Here is a 19,744-nt window from a genome sequence, read left to right on the forward strand (position 1 = left end):
AGGGGAAAAGAGTGGGGGGAATAGGACAACTGTAATAACATAATAAAATATATTTAAAAATAAAATAGAGCTACAGCAAAGGGGAGGGGAATGGTGCCCTGGAAAATAAAAAGTAGAGGATCTGAAAAATAGGGATTAAATTAATTTAGATTGGGGAAGATGGCCAAGACAAGGGAAAGAAAATGCTACTAGAAAAAAGAGGAGAAAGAGATGTTAGTAGGACAGGGAGGAATGTGCTACTCCAGTGCTCTGGGAGGGCATGGTCAGTGAGGTTAGGTTTTTGTTTCGTCTTTTGATCAGCTGCTGCTCTCTACCTTAATGCCTGAAACAATGCCTAACATATGGTAAGCACTCAATAAGGTTTTTTTTAAACATTTATTTTTAGAAAGAGGGGTTTGGAAGAAGAAAGAGTGGGAGAGAGAGATCAATGTGAGAAACATCAGTTACTTCTTGTAGGTGCCCTGATGGGGCATCAAACCCGCAACCCGGCTTTGTGTCCTGATGGTGAGTCGAACCTGTGACCCTTTACTCTGTGTGATGATGCCCATCCAACTGTGCCACACCAGTCAGGGCCTTATTACAGTTTTTTTGAATAAAAATGTATTAGATGGTTGGAAGAATGAAAGCTGTTGTACTCAAAGTTGTTCAAAACACCTTGGTTCTCTCTGCTGTGGGGCCATGGTGAGACTGCACTTCCTCTCTTCTTGAAGTAGGTGTCATTGTGTGATCAGAGGTGAATAAAATGTGAATACAAGTGAAATGTTTTATTTTTGGATGTAAGTTTTCAGCACCGGTGATATATTTCCATTTTCTCTTTGGGGCACATTGAGTGGCAATGGTAGTAGTACTGGTGACTACTTTGACAGTCTAGATGACATCTTTGTGGGGCTTGTTGCATGAGCAAGACTTAATAAGTCACTGAGATTTGGGGGGTTATTTGTTACTAACCTATCCTGACTCCTACAGAAATTTCTATTAATTTTCGTTTGTTGGAATCCTCAGATAAAAGGCGCTTGAAGAAGGAGGATCTCTACCTTGTCTCCTGCTTGTCTGTTCGCTCCAGTGTTTCCTTAATGTTAGGAGGGGAGTCAGAAATGAAGGCTTGGGCAAGAAGTAGGTAGGAGAGGGGATAAAGGGTTATTATAATTGTTTTTAAATTTCTAGCCATAAATTTGTAGAAGGGATTGTTTGTTTATTCAGTTTAGAATGGTTTCTTTAGTCACATTTCTGCTCTTCTGGGTATATCACCATAATTGCTTGGGAACAAAAATCTGTGAAATAAAAGACTTACACTGTGCTTTCATAGGTCATCGACTTTTAGAACTGGAAGCGTCTTTAGAGATTCTTTGATTATCCTGTTTATCTGGTCTGTGAAGTACTGATATTCCAATATGGATATCCTAGAGTAAATAGAAACTAGATATGAGCATCAAAATAAACATAATGGCATTTACTTTATAATGGCTTTTTAAAGAAAGGCAAATTAAAATGGATTTTGGCAAAGACTTGGACAATTTAAGGGTGGAGGTTGGAAATGGAAGAGAAGTTTTGAAAACTTGGATACTGTGCAGCCTTGTAATCATCTGTTTTTGATTTTGAAAGTTTCACTACCTAGCAGTAGTTCCTGGTAGCAGGCAAAGCCTGTTGGGCTTTGGTGTTTTAATTTAAGGTCTTCCCTCACACTCCAGGTTCTTAAGATCATTCACTGACACTAATTTATTTGCACTCTAGGCCTCTTTGAGGTCCAAATCCTGAGGCAGGTTCCTGATAACTCCAAGAGTTGACTATTCTACATTAGCAGCAAGGGCATTGTCAAGAATACATATGAGTAAGCAGTTAAGCTGTAGCTTTTGGCTTTCTGTGCCCTGGCAACTTAGTAGTTTTAATGAGAGCCTGAGATGTGATTTTAGGGAAGGGTGAATTTTCTATAACAATTCTTCTCTGTGCCAGGGTTAGGAGACAGTTCTGAGTGACTGACTATAAGTAGAGCTAAACCTTTCTCTTCTCTCCAGTAGCAGCTGGGTTTTGGCTGAGAAGGTGTGAGGCTGGCTGGATTCCAGTTAACTCAAATTACTCACTTGACCCTGGAGAAGAGCAAAATAGGCAAGAGCTGTTGAGGAGAGAGGAGGGGGAGACCTGTCAGCAAGTGTGATCAGGCCAGATGACCCTCATCAGCATTTAACCTGAGAAGCTGCAGAGTGGAAAATGGAAGAGAGACCAGAAAAGTAACCTTTATGTTTAAGGCCCTTATCTCAAACTTGCTTTGCACATCCAGGCTCCCTTATGACACAGGCCAAGTTGTATCTGGATAAGAAAGGAAAGAAAACTCATTTTCTATAGAATGGGGGTGATGGGGCAGAGTGAAGTTACTCTACTATCTTACGTTTTTTCATTTGCGTTTTATAATTTTATTTCATATACGTAGGCTTGATTCAGAATACCTGTATTTCTCTTGGTCTGGGGCCTAAATGACAAGAAAGCAGGAGTTAATTTACGGAAGAAGGGATGCTTGATGAGACAGTTGTGTCTAATGCAGTTTCAGGGAACCGTCTTATAAACGTAGGAAGTTGCTACCCAGCCCAGGCTACTTAGAGAGCTTTTACCTCTATATTATGGTGGATCACTGAAAGAAGACCACTGGTAAAGCATAAAGCCAACTGTATTCTTATAAACCATTCTCTGTACTTTGTATTCATCAAATTGTTAAAAATAAAGCAACATTGATCTAACTAATTAAAGCTTAATTAATGATCTCTCTCTAAGCACAGTATCAGCACTAGGGTAATAGTAATGGATAACATTTGGCAGTATAGAAATTGGAAGTATGCTAGGAAGAGCCATTTTAAGTTACGGTGGTATCCTAGTGTTGTTCCTTTTCTTCCCTTGAAGTGTGTGGAAAATGCAAAAGGAATGTGGAACCTCAGGTCTTTCTCGAGCTTGAACTTTGCTTTTATGAAGTTAAACATGAAAGATGGTGGTGAAAATGTTATAAATAGGACATTTCTAGAGGTTATTGATGTGGATGGAGGATGCTCTGACCAGTAATTTGCTGGTGAAGTTGAGTTGTACCTGCTTGATTTAGTGATGCCAAGGAGCTCCATGATTGATGTAAAAGATGGAGGTGGTTGGGGAGATCAGGATTTGGAATATACCAGTAACTGCTATAAGGGTCAAGGTGATAAGGATAAGAAGGAAGCTGTTTTCATGGTCACTAAGTAAGCGTGGGAGGCTTCTGTATTTTTTTTTTTTTTTTTGGCTCTTAAAGGCACACACACATCCTGACTTCCCTAAGGTCAGATCCCCCAGTGTGCGGGCTCTCATAGCATCCTGTACCATTCTTTGGTACCACTTGTTCCCTTTGCATTCCCCCTTTTCCTGTGTTACTTTATTGTATGGTTGGAGACAAACAGTTTACCATACTGTAAACTCCATGAGGGCAGGGTTCAAGTTTATTTTTACTTACCATTTTATCCCTGGTTCCTAGTACAATATATTGACAGGTACATAATACGTAGTTAGCAAATACTTGCTGAATGGAGCGTGACTAATTTTGAAACATTTACTGGACCTACTTTATCGCGCAGAAATATAACATTACCTCCAACTTACTAATGAGGGTGGGCTTACTTTCTAAGCTCTTGGGATGAAAAGGTGCTCCAGTAGCTTCTGGTCTAATGGATGTTGAAGGACTTTGAAGAATACTACTCAGAGAATAATGAGGTAGATCACTGGGGAAGCAGTTGTTGTCAACTGTTTTGATCGGCACAGTCCTCACTGTCTAGTGGAATTACAGTTTTGTTGATGATACCATCTCTCTTTAGAATGGTCTCATGTTTCTGAAGTCTGTGGAAGACTTTCAGTATAGTCATCCTCTGAATCTATTGATATAATATAATGAGGACTTGGCAATTCTCAGCATAGACACAGGCGTTTGCTTTCTCCAAGATGTTTTACCCACTCTCTGCCCTTGTAAGTGCCCATCAGTCACTGAGATTTCTGAAGAGGCATTTTCACCCTTTTACTTGTATCCAGTCTGTGATGTTTCTTGGTCTCAAAAAAATTCAAAGGGGGCAGATATGGATGGGGAGGGGTTCTTGAGAAAGATCACATTCTCATGTCTCTAATTGGGCTGCAGTTCCTATTATAGTGCTATTCTGTCATAATATTGGTGTCATTTTTGATGAAGTGTTATTTGTGCTTGACTATGATTGCTCTATTAGTGAAGTCGAAACTTAGAGTACTTAGAGATTTTATTGTTCTTACGTCAAGTTTATAGAATTGACTTGAAGTACATTTATCAAAAAAACTCAACTGAGATTTAAGGAATTGTCTACGTTAGGGCAGGAAAGCAGGTGTGAATAACCATCCTATTTCAGGTGGAAACTAGAAATAAAAATTTCAAACTACTGGAACTTTTGAAAAATACTGCTTTTCTAGGATATTTGGTAGAAAATAAGAACTGTCAACATGTACACAAATAGGAAAAATTGATGGGGCATACAAATCTGAAGTATTTTTTTAAATTCAAAAGTTTATTTGCAGACTTTAGCTAATCAGTGTTTTACTACAAATAGACTGACAAGCTACAGAATTTTTAGGAGTCTTGTTTTTTTAAAATGTGATTTCTGAGAAGCCCACAAAAACTTTCAGACAGAGCAAACCATCTCTGTTATAGTAAAACAAAAAAAGCTATTATACTGTTGTCATCCTGCACAATTTTAAGCAGATACAAGAAGCACTTATATTTATTAAAAGAACTCAGGGATAGTAAATATTAATTTTTGTTAAATAAAGCTGCCATAAGGTCATTTATCTACTTAGTCTCTGAGTTATTAGTTATTAGTTATTAGTCATCAGTTTCTCTCTAACACAGTAATTTTTCATGTTTGTTGATTTCTCAAAATTGAAGATTTGTTTAGGTTGAGGCAAGTGCTCTTACCATATTTTTTAGAATATTCTATTTCCACATGTGAAGTCTGTAGGACTGTGAAGCAAGTGGGATTCCCTATTGTATTAGATGGAAGCTTTACTGCTGTGAAACAGCTGATGTATTTGAGACTCAGTGGTTTTCTTAAGCCACAGCTGAAGATGATGGAAATTCTCAATGTCTTTAAATGATTGGCCCTTTGAATAAAGGAATTCTGCATCTGTATTACCTTTTTAGATCAAAAGTCAGCAACAGGAAGCTTTTCCATCATTTAGGGGTTAGGTTGTATTAACTTGCATATACATTTAAATGAGCTACTACCTTGGCCTTCTGGCTGTTTCTCTGGGATGCATACTCACCTTCAGTGCTAGTCCCTCTGTCTGGAACAGTTACTCCTACATAACATCCCTGAGGCCCATCCACTCCTGAACTTCCTCCTGTGGAGCTTTGTTCTAGTACCACCAGAGAGGCATTCCCTAACCAACCCCCTACCCCCTTTTATTTTCCCCACACCACTTACTGCCTATTGACATGTGTTTTTGCTTGTCAACCTATTTTCCCCCCACTATAATATTGTAATATTGTTTGTTTTTCATACTTTGGGTACATATGTAGGCAATCATAAAATAGCATTATTTTGCGTATTTACGAACCTGATATAACTGGTTTCAGCACATTTCCATCTGCAATTTACTTTTAAAATTTAGTTTATATTTAGTGATTTCAACCATCTTTATTCATTTTTTTTGTTATACAGTAGTCCACTAAGTGAATATAACTTATTTTTTCTGTTGTTGAAAGTTTAGCTGGCTTTAATATTTTTGCCACTAGAAGAAAAGTGAGCATTTTGTATGTTGTCCAGCATTTCAGTAGGAAGTGTTCCTTGAAGGGAAATTGCCAAGTCAAGTGGACTGTTTATTCTTTTATGTTACTAATGTTTAAGCATCAAAAAATTCTGAAGAATTCTGTAAAAACATTCCGAACTTCCCTTCCTTTACTGATTGGCTTTTAAGAAATGATACAACCTAATGAGCCTAAATACTACAAAGAACCTAGTGTGATGAGATCTGGAGTCTGAGCCAACACATGGGAATAACTTACAACACAGATAGCTATTTCTGATTGGAGGTAATCTTAATGTTTAGTGACTATAAAATAAGTTGAATGTACCAGTAATAGTTTACAGCTAAATGCCTAATTCGTGTCATTTACAGAGTTGAAGAAAAAAGCATTTCCTGCAATGTTAACTATTTCCCTTTTTTCTCATCCCCTAGGTTGTATCAGAGTAAGATGGACGGTAGTTTTGACTGTGATTGTGGTGAGCTGGAGCCACCTGATCACTAACAAAAGACATCTGTTCAACAACAGCTGCCAGGGCTTCCTGTTGAAACATACAGCAACAAAGGAAGAAAAGAAGCAAAACAGAAATAGTGCTTACTGGCACCTTAGAACGATGCTGCTCAGGACCAGTCCAACACTGAATGTATCTGCACTGTGAGGAGAATGTTCATAGAAGCCTGTTGTGTGCATATTTATTCACATTTTTGTTAAATGTTAAATCGTTTAGCACAGTAAATCTGAGTGCATAGTATGTCATTTCATTCCGTTTGAGTTTCTCAAGTGTTTTCTTTAGATGTCTGCAGAGTTGCTGCCCCTTTCTTGAACTATGAGTACTGCAATCTATTTAATTCTCAATATGAGGAAAGCTTTTTGAGCTTTAAATCTAAGGGGAACTCAACGGGCCTGGTTGGCATATGCAATGAACATCAAGAAACCATCTTGCTGTGGAAGCAAAATTATTTTTCTTCTCCCTTTTTGAAAGATCTTTCCTTTTGATGCCAGTTTTCTTCCTTGTTTACACAAGTTCAACAATTGGAAAGGAAAAGGCAATAGTAAGAGTTTCAAAATGGCAGAGAAATTTGAAAGTCTCATGAACATTCATGGTTTTGATCTGGGCTCTAGGTATATGGACTTAAAACCATTGGGTTGTGGAGGCAATGGCTTGGTTTTTTCTGCTGTAGACAATGACTGTGACAAAAGAGTAGCCATCAAGAAAATTGTTCTTACTGATCCCCAGAGTGTCAAACATGCTCTACGTGAAATCAAAATTATTAGAAGACTTGACCATGATAACATTGTGAAAGTGTTTGAAATTCTTGGTCCTAGTGGAAGCCAGTTAACAGATGATGTGGGCTCTCTTACCGAACAGAACAGTGTTTACATTGTTCAGGAGTACATGGAGACAGACTTGGCTAATGTGCTAGAGCAGGGCCCTTTACTGGAGGAGCATGCCCGGCTTTTCATGTATCAGCTGCTACGTGGGCTCAAATATATTCATTCTGCAAACGTACTGCACAGAGATCTCAAACCAGCTAATCTTTTCATTAACACTGAAGACTTGGTGCTGAAGATAGGTGACTTTGGTCTTGCGCGGATCATGGATCCCCATTATTCCCATAAGGTACGTGGAAAACCATCTGAGACAGACCTTTACTTGTACATCATTAGAAATAGGTACTTTTGTATTTCCTTTACATATTGGTGGCAGAATTTCTAGTTAGTTGTATTAAACTTTACACAGTACCTTTTCTTCTGATAGGGATCTTTCATTCATAGTCTCCTGTGTTTGAAATGAAGATTGAGTTGGTTTCTAATTAAATACAGATTCCTAAAAGTGTATGGTTAGTTATTATAATTGAAATTCTCCCTTATTTAAAAGTAAAATACATTCTTCTGTATTTAGGGCAGAAGTCGTCTTACCTAAAAGTAAGAGAAGATGCTATTTCAAATTTTAGGTCTTTCATTTTTTTGAGTCTGTAAAATAGGCAGTAATGCTAGCCCAAAGAATTCACAGTAGCTTTGCCTTATGTAAAGGCAAGAAGTACAACAAGTTAACATTTTTCCAAGTCATTGTTGCTTTTGTACAAGAAGTTAACATTTTCCAAGTCAAACCCTGGTCTTTTAGTTTTCAAATGAAATGATGTGCAGGACTCTGATGTGCAGGACTCTTCACTATACAAGTGAAGCTGTTTTGGTTATAAAGTGTCCCTAGAAGTCCTGCTTGCTTGGCTCTCATAGCACTGTCTAAAATCTTTTTATTCATGTATCATCTCATGTTAAGTATAACTTAATTTTAAAAAAAGTAACATAGATATTGAGTATTAAAATGAAATGGATGACCACACCCTCTTTATCGGTAACCATGAAGTATTGTGGAGAGAACACTGAACAACTGAACCAGAGTTACACTATCAAAAATGGAATTCCATTTCTACATCCATCTGAGCTCTATGACTTTTAGACAGATTCCTTATCTCTCTGTTACTGCCCCTGCAGATGGAATTAGTATCTACCATCACAATTTCTCAGGGTTATTTTGAGGATGAAATAAGGCAATGTATGTATAACTGTTTTTGTCAAATGCTTTGTAAACATAGGGTAGTAAAGTTGATTACAAATGGGTTGTGTAGTAGAGTCTGGTCCCCTGGGTTGTCAGTAAGGAGGTTGGTGTTGGTTTATAAGTGGCACCTCTGCTGCTCTTTCCTACCTTTCATTGATTTGAAGCATACCTGCTCCTTAATTAACAAGCCGTACAGTGAAAAATGGCTCCTGTTCTGAAACATGTTTCAAATGTATGGCCTAGAATTATAGTATATTTTGGTAAGCATTATAAGATGATGTGAGCATCATCTTACAGATGGTATACCCCAGGGGGAGTTTAACCTCAGAATTGCAAGAGCCTTGAAAATAGGCCTAGAACTCCACAGTATTGTTTTAAGATTTAAGTTACATGTTTTTCTGTGGTTTTTTTTTTTTTTTTTTGTAGATCAAGGATTCTTTAATAAATCAAGTTTTATGTACTGTTCTTCAGCTATAGTAAAAAATTAAAGTACGTCTTTGTTTATTTTGCAGGGTCATCTTTCTGAAGGATTGGTTACTAAATGGTACAGATCTCCACGCCTTTTACTTTCTCCTAATAATTATACTAAAGCCATTGACATGTGGGCTGCAGGCTGCATCTTTGCTGAAATGCTGACTGGTAAAACCCTCTTTGCAGGTTAGAAATTTAAAATATATGGGGAAAAATTCCCAAGAGAAATAACTTTACATACATCTATGAAGAAAAATTTTTAACAATATATTATAGTCTGGAACATTAAAATGTAAAATGGTGTTTTTAATATTTTTAAAATTGAGGAAACTTATTTATATATTCACTGAATTGTTCACTTAGCAAATCTAGTCAGAATTCTAGTGTTCTTTTATATATATTCTTTTTAGAGATTTATTTATTTATTTACCTTTAGAAAGAGGGAAGGGAGGGAGAAAGAGAGGGAACCAAATATCAGTGTGGGGTTGCTTCTCTTGCGCCCCCTACTGGGCACCTGGCCCTGAAACCCAGGTATGTACCCTGACTGGGAATTGAACCAGCCACCTTTGGTTTGCATGCTGGCACTCAATCCACTGAGCCACACCAGCCAGGGCTGTATATATTATTTCTTAAACCTGATTTTATATTTCATTGCTCCACAATACTTGGTAATCTCTGTTACATGGTATGTAAGTGAGTTTGCCTTGTGCTGTCAGTTTTTGTCACTTCCTGGTGAAACTTTTAGCTATTATTAAAAATCTAGTAATTTCTTCTTTGTCTGCCCTGCCCAGTCATCTCTGTTGCTTGAGCTGCCATTTCCTGTTTGACTACTGTGGCCTTTCAGAAAAAAACATACAAGTAATTTTTTGCTGAGTTTAGTCCTGTGAGGGAGTCTGAGGTATAAGAGAAGGAATTTAATCAAGAGGGGAAGAAGTGAACAGTCCATGAAAAACACCAACTATATCATACAGCAAAGTACAAGTCTGTATAAAATTATCTAATACAGCCTATAAGAGTTGCAAACTTAGAGAAGTTATGTCTGTGATAGCTGGAACAGAAGACATGAAGGAGTCAGGATTTTTCACTACATAGGAATAGTGAAGAATTTTAGTAAGTGAAAAGAGAAAAAAGTAGTATTTCTTTAAGGGTATCTGTGTAAATAAGAGCGTGAGCCTGGTATGCTTATGAATTAGTGAGAAAAGTTTGGTGAAAGCAAGGTATCAAAAAATGATGAAGCTGCTTATATCTCATTAACATGGTATAGAACACTTAGAAAATAGGCAGAAGAGTTTCTACTTGAAGAACTTGGAAATAGTAAGATACTGAAGATAGTTTTAGAGAATTGCAGTAATGGTGATTTAGGTCTTTTCCTCTCTTCTGACATTACTTTTTTCCCTTCTCTAACCAATTTTAGAGTGGCCTTCCCAACACTCCCAGTTTGTGCCAAGAGCAGAAAGAAGGGAATAGTCTGCTTACAAAAGAAGGGTTAATGAAAGAAAGATTAGTGTGTATAAGAGCATTGTTGAAGAAAGGATGGTATGATTACTTCTTGTAGCCCACAGCTTACATAGCATTAACCAATCTTTTGTAATTTTCTCCTAAATTTATTTAAAATTCTTCTCATAATGTGTGATAGTGATTGAATTTCATTGTAGGAAACTGAGAAAATACCAGTGATTACAAGACACTAAATTGTTAAGGGAATTGAATTTTTTCCAAGGCGTAATAGTGTAATTAGAGATTATAGTCCTGATATTCCAGCACCTTGGGTATATATAAAGTAATTATTGTATTATTTGTTGTTGTGTGACAAATTACCTCAAAACTTAGTGGCTTAAACAACAGTTATTATTTCGCAGTTTCCATGGTAGTTCTAGTCAGGTAGTTCTAGCTCAGATTTGCGTAGTGAAGATGGTAGTTGGGGCTACTGTCATTTGAAGCCTTGCCTGTGTAAGAGGCTCCACTTCTAGATAACTTACGTGGTGTTAGCAGGAGTCTTCAGTTCTCACCATGTGGGCTTCTCAATGGGATTGTCTGTGTCTTCACAATATGGCACCTGGTTTCCTGTAGAAGACTAGTGATCCGGAAGAAAGCGCAAAGAAAGTTAACATCTTTTAAAAAATTGTATCAAAATATAATTCACAGACTTTCGGTCAAGATGGAGATATAGGTAGACATGCTTTACCTCCTGGTGCAACCACAAAGAGAATTACAACTAAATCTCAAAACTAATAACACCAAGAACTGTTAGAAAATAGAATTGTTAGAAAATAGAATTGTATGGACGTTCAACAACCAAGGACTTAAAGGAGCCACATTCATCCAGATGGGTAGGAGGGGCAGAGGTGAGGAGACACAGTGTGGTGCAGAGAGGTGGTGGGAGTAGTTGAAAAGGCCCAGGTGGTCCCACATTCATGTGTGGTGGATAAAAATCAGGAGGGATTCCATGGGACTGAGCAATCCCAGCCCCAGGCCAGACCACACAGCCTAGGGTTTCAGTGCCAGGAAGATAAATCCCCATGACTTCTGACTGTAAAAACCCATAGGGGTTGAGGTGGTGGAAAAAAATGCCAGATTTTCAGGAAACTCCTTAAAGGGCCCACATGGTCTTAAAACATATGCAAGCCCATCCACTCTGGATTCAATACCAGGGTAACAGAGGGGGAAGGTACCAGTTGCATATTGGCAGTGGGTCAAGTAACTGGAAATGGGGTGAGTGCCAGGCAAACTCCCAGAACCAGGTAGTGGCACAGTCCCCTCTCCAAGTCCTCCCCCCACAGAGAGCCACAAAACTATGGAACAGATTGCTCTACCCTGGCGATTACGTCAGGCTTTGCCTCACAGAATCTACAGGTGCCTTTTACAGGGAATCAAAGCAACTCTATCTAATACACAGAAACAAACACAGGGAGGCTGCCAAATTGAGGAGACAAAGAATATGGCCCAAATGAAAGAACAGAACAAAACTCAAGGGAAAGAACAAAATGATACGGAGATAACCAACCTATCAGATACAGAATTCAAAACACTGCTGATCAGGATGCTCAAAGAACTTATTGAGTATGGCAACCACATAAATAAAGAAGTGAACTTTATACTATGTGAAATTAAGAAAAATCTACAAGAAACCAACAGTATAGGGAAGGAAGCCAGGATTCAAACTAATGATTTGGAACATAAGGAAGAAATAAACATTCAACCAGAACAGAAAGGAGAAACAAGAATTAAAAAAAAAACCAAAGGTGTTATAAGAAGATTCTGGAATATCACCAAACATGCCGGTATCCATATCACAAGGATGCCAGAAGGAGTAAAGGAAGAGCAAGAAATTGGGGAAAGAAAGCTTCCCTAATGTGGTGAAGGAAATAGGCATGTCCAGGAAGCACAAAGAGACCCAAACAAGTTGGACCCAAAGAGGACCACATGAAGACACATCATAATTAAAATGCCAAAGGTCAAAGATAAAAAGAGAAACATAAAAGCAGCAAGAAAAAAGCAGAGAGCTACCTACAAAGAAGTGCCCATAAGACTGTCAGCTGATTGCTCAAAAGAAACTTTGCAGTCAAGAACAGACTGGCAAAAAGTATTCAGAGTAATGAAAAGCAAGGACCTACAACTTAGATTAATCTATCTAGTAAAGCTATCACTTAGAATGGAAGGGCATTAAAGTGTTTCCCAGACAAGTTAAAGCTAAAGGAGTTCACCATTATTGAGCCATTATTACATGAAATGTTAGAGGGACTTATTTTAAAAAAAAAGAAGAGCTCTGGCTAGAGTGGCTCAGTGGATTGATTGGCGGCCAGTGAACCAAAGGATCTCCGGTTCGATTCCCAGTGAAGGCACATGCCTGGGTTGTGGGGCATGTAAGAAGCAACCACACATTGATGTTTCTCCCTCTTTTTCTTCTTCCCTTCCGTTTTCTCTGAATATAAATAAAATCTTTTAGAAAATTAAAACTGTGAACATTAAAAAGGCAATAAATTCACAACTATCAACAACTGAATCTAAACAAAACAAAACAAACTAAGCAAACAACCAGAGTAGGAACAGAATCATAGGAGATCACTGGAGAATTTTCACCTGGGAGGGAGAAAGGAGAGAATGAGGAAAAAGGTGCAGGAATTAAAAAGCATAATTGGTAGGTACAAAACAGACAAGGGGATGTTAAGAATAGTATGGGAAATGGAGAAGCTAAAAAACTTCTCAACCCATGGACATGAACTAAGGTGGAGGGTATAGCTGGAGGGAAAGGAGTACTGGGTGGAGGGGTGATGTAGACTTCGACCAGCAATGTCCATGGTGTCGTGGATTTGATGAACAAATTCACATGGACTGCAGAAGCCCTGTGGAGAAAAAGGAACGGCATAGCCACTCTCTGAGTGAGCAAGTGCCCCAACCCTTGCCTGGACAGGCTTTTATTATTTTTCTGGGAGCATTACCTCAAGGAATGTCTTCATTCATCATTGTTAGGCAGTAATGATCAAACAGTAGATAACATTCAAAGAACTATGAGGGCTTATTCTGAGCCAGTCAGTTAGCTAAAGGGCCATAAAACTTTGGGAAACAAACTCATTTCATGCTTGGACCCTTTTCTTTGCTAAGAAAACTGAGGACATTCTTAGCAAAGCTAGTTTCACAGGATTGTATGCATTCTTTCTTAGGCTTGATTGCCCTGTGGAACTGCACATTCCTGCCCCTCCGTCATTGCTTTAGGCTTAAGTCAGGCAGGGGAAGTAAGGCAGCCAAGGGATTAGGAGACTTCTTGCATACAGAATGAGGACTTAGGTTATGTCAAAGCCAAGGGGCAAGGGTACATCACCCCCTTTTTCTGTAGCCCCCAAGTCCTTCCCTGAGGACCCCTTTGTAACCATGCCTGTCTTAGGTTGTCCCTCCCTTGAGGAATCTTACGTGTCATTGGCTAACCAGTCATCCTCCCAGGGCCAAGCAGAGTGAAGTAAAAAGGAGCAGAGATGGTGCCCCTGCCTGGGAGATAAGCTTTGTTTCCTATAGTGGCTTATGGTCTGAAAGTCACTTACTCAGCCTTAGCCATGTGGGGGTTACGGCTTCTGAAACCAGGCAGGGTGGTTCTCAACAGAAGGGGGCAAAGGGAAAAGTTGGAGCAACTGTAATAACATAATAATATGTACTTTAAAAAAGATATAATTCAGATATCATACAATTCACCCAATTAAAATATGCAATTCATTATTTTTAAAGTATAGTCACAGGGTCTTATAACCATCTAATTTTAGAACATTTTTTCCCTTCTAAAAGATAGATAAGATACCCTGTAACATTAGCAGTGTCATATAACTGTTTAACTTGGAGGAAATGCCAGACCATTTTCCAAAGCATTTGTACCATTTTACATTCCCTTTAGCAATATATGAGTTCCAGTTTCTCCACATTCTCACCAGTGCTTATTTAAAGTGTAGTCTCTCCTACCTTTTGCCTTTCTGGATGTGAGGTAGTGATAGGAGGTAGTATTTCATTGTGGTTTTGATTTGCATTTCCTTAATGACCAATGATGTTGAACATATGTTTATTGGCCATACCTACTTTGGAGAAATAATCTATCAAAACCCATTGACTACATTTTAATTGGGTTATCTTTTTATAATTGAGGTGTAAGAGTTCTTTACATATACTAGATATAGACCATTTACCAAATACATGGTTTGCACATATTTTCTCCCATTCTACATGTTATCTTTAATTTATTGCGTCTTTTGAGACACGAAAGATTTTAACTCTGATTAAGTCCAATTTATCTGTTTGGCTTTTTTTTTGGTCACTTCTGCTTTTGGTGTCATGTCTGTCATATGGCCTAATCCCTAAGATTTTTATAGTTTTAGCTTTTATGTATTTAAATTGATCTTAGAGAGGAAAGAGCAAAGAAAGAGGGGGAGAGAGAGAAAAAGTGATACATTTGTTGTTTCACTTACTTATACATTCATTGGCTGCTTCCTGTGTATGCCCTACCAGAGACCAAACCTGCAACCTTGGCATATTGGGACTACGCTCTAACCAACTGAGCTGCCCAGCCAGGGCTATAGTTTTAGCTTTTAAATTTGGGTCTGTGATCCATTCTAAGTAAATTTTTATGCATGGTGTGGGGTAAGGGTTAAACCCCATTTTTTTACATGTTAATTAGCTAGTTATTCCAGCACCATTTGTGCAAAATATTGTTCTTCATTGAATTGTACTGACTCTTGTCAAAAATTAGTTGGCCATGAATGCAAAATATCTTTTTGTGACCTAGACTCAAAAGCAGCACACTACACTTCAGCTTTATTTTGTGTTAGAAGCAAGTCACTAAGTACACCTCACACTCAGGGGGAGAAGAATTATATTCCACCCTTGGAAGGGAACAGCATCAAAGCATTTGTGGACATTTTTTAAAATTTATTTATCTTTAGAGGGGAAGGGAAGGAGAGAGGGAGAGAAATATCAACGTATAGTTGCCTCTCATGTGTCCCCTACTGGGAACTGACCTGCAACCCAGGCATGTGCCCTGACTGGGAATCAAACCACGATCTTTTGGTTCACAGGCCTGCACTCAATCCACTGAGCTATACCAGCCAGGGCAGTGGACATATTTTTAAGCTACAACAATAATATTGTATCAAGAAAACAAAAATTTAATTTGTTAAATTTAGAATCATTAGATCATGCTCCAAGTTGTGTGAAATGGGGTCAGAATTTACTGCTGTATTGATTATACAAAGGTGGTGTGTTTTTTAATGTACATTTGCCATATTCAGACTGCTTACGTATAGCAATAAAAATAATTAAATTAAGAAACCCATCTTTGAGAAACATAATTTTGATTGTAAACCGATTTGTAAACTTGAAATATTAAATGGAATTGTGAAATTATCTGAAAGATCCAGTTATAGTTTCCTTCTAATGCTTTATTGGATTTGTGAACATTCAATAAAAATAGCATGAGGGAGATCTAAGTGCTTTAGGTAATGGCCTCAAATTAACAGAGCAACAAATGGCAAGTACTAAGCATTTATTGGAAATCTGTATTTTTAACCTGTAGGTAGTGTCCTAGTCTTAATTTTTTTTTTGGTTCAACTTAATATACCCATTGGATATTTAATAGCTTCTCAAATTTCATCTTTCCAAAACTGAACTGGTATTTCTCCCTCATACTTTATCTTTTTGCTGTCTTCTTCATCATAGCAAATCAAAACTACTTTTTAGTTGCTCAAACCAAAATCTTGGCATTGTCCTTCACTCTTGTTAATACAGATCCTATGAGCTTTTTCTTCAAAATATACCCAGAATCTCACTGCTTATTATTTTTATCACTACCCGCCTTCCTCCAGTTCAGTCAACCATTGATGTCTTCCCTGGTCTAATGCAGGACCGTCTAACTAGCTTTCCTGCTTCAGTATTTGCTATCTGTAGTCTAGTTACCGCATAGCAACTATAGTAGTTCTCTGAAAACAAATCAGATCATACAATTTCCCTGCTCAGACTCTATAATGGCTTCCTGTCCAATTCAGGCTAAAGCAGACCCTTTGTATTGTGGTACCACAGTTACCTCACCCCTGTCATTTCCCGCCAGCCATCTATTTCAGCTACACTTGCCTGATTGTTTCTTAAACATGCCAAGCCTACTATCTTCTCAGGGCCTTTGGCCTTTTCCCGTCTTTCTGGAATTCCCTTTCTCTTTATAAATGTATGGTGTGTTCTCTAATTTCCTTAACTTTCAGATTCCTTGATGATCTTCTGTGTATTAACAATCCTACCCCAATAATCCTCCTTCCCCCTTAGCTTACTCTACTTTCCTTCATAGTATTTGTTACCAGTTGATATAAATGTTTATAGCTATTGTCTGTTTTCCTCCACTAGATTATAAGCTCCTTGAAGGTAGGGGCTTGGTCTGTTTTGTTTCACAGCTGTATTCTAAAGTGCTGGCTTATAGTAGACACTGAAGAAAAATTTGAAAGTTGAATGAATTTCCAGAAATTAGTGGGAAAGAAAACGGAATGGGTTTTCTTTCTTTTTTCTTATTGTGTAATCCATTTAGCCTAAAGGTTCCTCTTATTTCTTAAATAGTGGTCTTGAAATATTGAGCCTGACACTATAAAACTGTCTGTTTCACTAATGTAGTTCAACCTATTTTATTGATAATGAAATCAAGTGATCACTGTGGTAAGTAGTCCCACAGTTTTAGCCAGTTAGATAGGGGCACAGTTAACACTAGAAGACAAGTCTCTTGAATCACAATTCATTGATTTTTTTTTCACTACTTTGTGATACCTTAATATGAGACCAGACTTCAACAGTCAGCTTCTTAAAGAAACAAAGAACTATAACTAAATATATTACTGAGTAGAGATTGAAATAGATAAGCTTTTTGAGAAGATTGTTGATATTCAAAACAATGAAATCTGTTAATTAATGATTCAGTTAAAACCATTTCCCCCCTGTCAGTGGTCATCAAAATATTTAAGTTAGTTTCTTATAGCTTTAGACTGTGTTTATTATGTTTGTTTATATTCTCTTTGTTATTCTTTTTTTTAAAATATCACTCAGGTGCACATGAACTTGAACAGATGCAGCTAATTTTAGAATCTATTCCTGTTGTACATGAGGAAGATCGTCAGGAGCTTCTCAGCGTAATTCCAGTTTACATTAGAAACGACATGACTGAGCCACACAAACCTTTAACTCAGCTGCTTCCAGGAATTAGTCGAGAAGGTATTGTGACTCAAGAATAACCATCACGAATTGGGGGGTGGGAGTGTGTATAACTAAGCAGGATCTGTGTAGGAAGCTTCAGCTTTTTATCTTTAGATACATGGCTTTCTCCCAAATAGTCTTTAGATACTTAAGGCATACCTGACACTTAAACTCTCACTGTCCCTTTTTATGGCCTGGCATTTAGGCTGGTGTCTATTTCTTTGCTCCTTTAAATAATTTTCCAGATTGCAAAAGTTTATTACTCTTTCTTGGTTCTAACTGAATTTACTTTCCCAGCTTATACCTCTGAGTATCTACCATTAGGTGAGCATATTGAATAACTGGCACTCACTAAGCTGGAATGGAGTTCTGTGAGGGTTATGTGTAAGTAAGTGTGGGTATGAGTAAGAATATGATTTAGATATGAAAGAGTGAATTTAGTTGGGTGGGAGGCAGGGAAGCAGAGCCTTAGGACAAGGAAGAGGTGGAGGAATAAGCAAAACTCCATGATGAGCAAACGCGTTACGTAAGAGTTTGTGGATTGGTATTAGGAGTATTCGGTGCCAAAGTGAGAGTTTGTGCAAGCTCGAAAGTAGTAGGAACTTGGAGAAAGTCAAAACTTTGTTAACCACTAAAGCAATTAATTTCATGTCTCAAAATAGTTACATATTTTTAGATTTGACATTATAAATTAAGATACGAAAGTCTTTAACTTTTGTAGTAATCCGTAATATTTTTTTAGGAAGAACATTAGATAGGAAAAATATCTTTCTAAAAAGTTGATTGTGTCTTACATTTTTAAGAATTACACTGTAGTAAGGTGCATCAGTGTCAGGATAGTGTAGTTCTGTCATGAATCAAAATGTTAGTTAGGATGTATAGTTTTCTAAACATCTTAAACTTTCTCTGAATTATACATCCATTATTCATATCACCAACTCTGATCATTCTCCATGGTTCAGGTGAGTTTGTGTTAAAGTGTTTTAAAGTAGCAGATATTTTGAGAAGTAGGCACTAGATGGCAAAATCATGTTGACATGGTCTTCCCCCCTTCCCCCGCTGGCTTAAATATGCTTGGAATTCCTTTAGTAAATGCTTAAATAAAAAGGAATTGGCTGTATTTAATTTCAACGGGTTTTGTAGGCTTCCTTTTAAGGTTACATTCTTAACCAGTCTTCCAGTCTGTCTTCACAGGTTCCACTGCTGGCTCTCCTGCTCTTATCCCCGTAGCCACTCTTGTGACATCCCTGTTCGTAACTGAATAGTAGCCACATAGCACTTGACAATGCCTCAGAGTTTTCTGTGGGAGCTCTTTAAAAATGCAGGCTATTAAATTAGAATCCAGACGTGGAGTAGGGAGCAGGGTGACTGTCTTATGTTTTTAAAACCCTTTATTTACAGGTATGACGCTGCTTAGAGATAAATGGTTAGGCTTTGGAGTAAGTCATTGGTTTTGTTGCTCTGTCTAATCAAAGAGACAAGCTAGAAATATAAGACATTGCTGTTGCATCTAGCTGAATTTGCATCTTCTTTTTTCCTACCTTCATTAGGGTGGGGGCCTGTCTCAGTCACCTATAAAACAACCTGAAAATCAGGCTCATGCTAGGATTTATTCATAATGTGTTGAATGACTGTCTTTGATAATGGATCTGTTAAGTTAATTGTGCAAAGATTCTTGTTATTCACAAATGGCAGAGCTGTGCTCACAAGTGCAATGCAAAGTGTTTAAAGTTTCTGAGACTAAAAATTTACTTCATAGATATGCTCCATATGAATGAACACATTAAGACTACTAGGAACCTTTCTCTGGTTAATGTCTTTAGTTGAATAATACCCTCTTTTTCATTTTTCTCCGTACTTACCTCTCATCCTCCCTTTCTTTATAGCTTACCACATACTCCTACATCTTAGCACACTTCAACACCATTGTTACAGATTTCCTCTAGAGCAGTGCCGTTCTATAGAACTACCTACATGATAGAAACGTGAAGTGTATACATACACTTGGGAGCTCAGCCTTGCTAGTTTCTTTCTTATTCCTTTCTTTCTTTTTTTTTTAGATTTTATTTATTTATTTTTAGAGAAGGGAAGGGAGAGAGGGAGAGAAACATTGATGTGTGGTTGCCTCTCACGCCCTCTACTGGGGCTGCATCTCAGGCGTGTGCCCTGACTAGGAATTGAACCTGCAACCTTTTAGTTCTCAGGCGGGCACTCAATCCACTGAGACGCACCAGAGCTTTTTTTTT

At 37.8% G+C, this 19,744-nt stretch overlaps 1 protein-coding gene across 3 annotated transcripts in view; it reads left to right on the forward strand.

Annotated features, from left to right (window-relative positions):
- MAPK6 (mitogen-activated protein kinase 6) overlaps positions 1-19,744 on the forward strand; it is a 40,791-nt gene that overhangs the window by 14,832 nt on the left and 6,215 nt on the right. For 2 of the 3 annotated variants that reach the window (XM_037054643.1, XM_037054644.1), the window contains exons 2-4: positions 6,202-7,388; positions 8,840-8,984; positions 17,352-17,516. In XM_037054643.1, the coding sequence (XP_036910538.1) occupies positions 6,834-7,388; positions 8,840-8,984; positions 17,352-17,516 (865 nt within the window). In that variant the 5' untranslated portion in view covers positions 6,202-6,833. Of the gene's footprint in view, positions 1-6,201; positions 7,389-8,839; positions 8,985-17,351; positions 17,517-19,744 lie in introns of those variants that run through there. The other variant, XM_037054645.1, reaches the window with a different exon arrangement.

This window comes from Sturnira hondurensis, unplaced genomic scaffold (assembly GCF_014824575.4).
Source record: "Sturnira hondurensis isolate 20B ecotype Veracruz unplaced genomic scaffold, ASM1482457v3 Scaffold0008196, whole genome shotgun sequence".
Lineage (NCBI taxonomy): Eukaryota > Metazoa > Chordata > Mammalia > Chiroptera > Phyllostomidae > Sturnira > Sturnira hondurensis.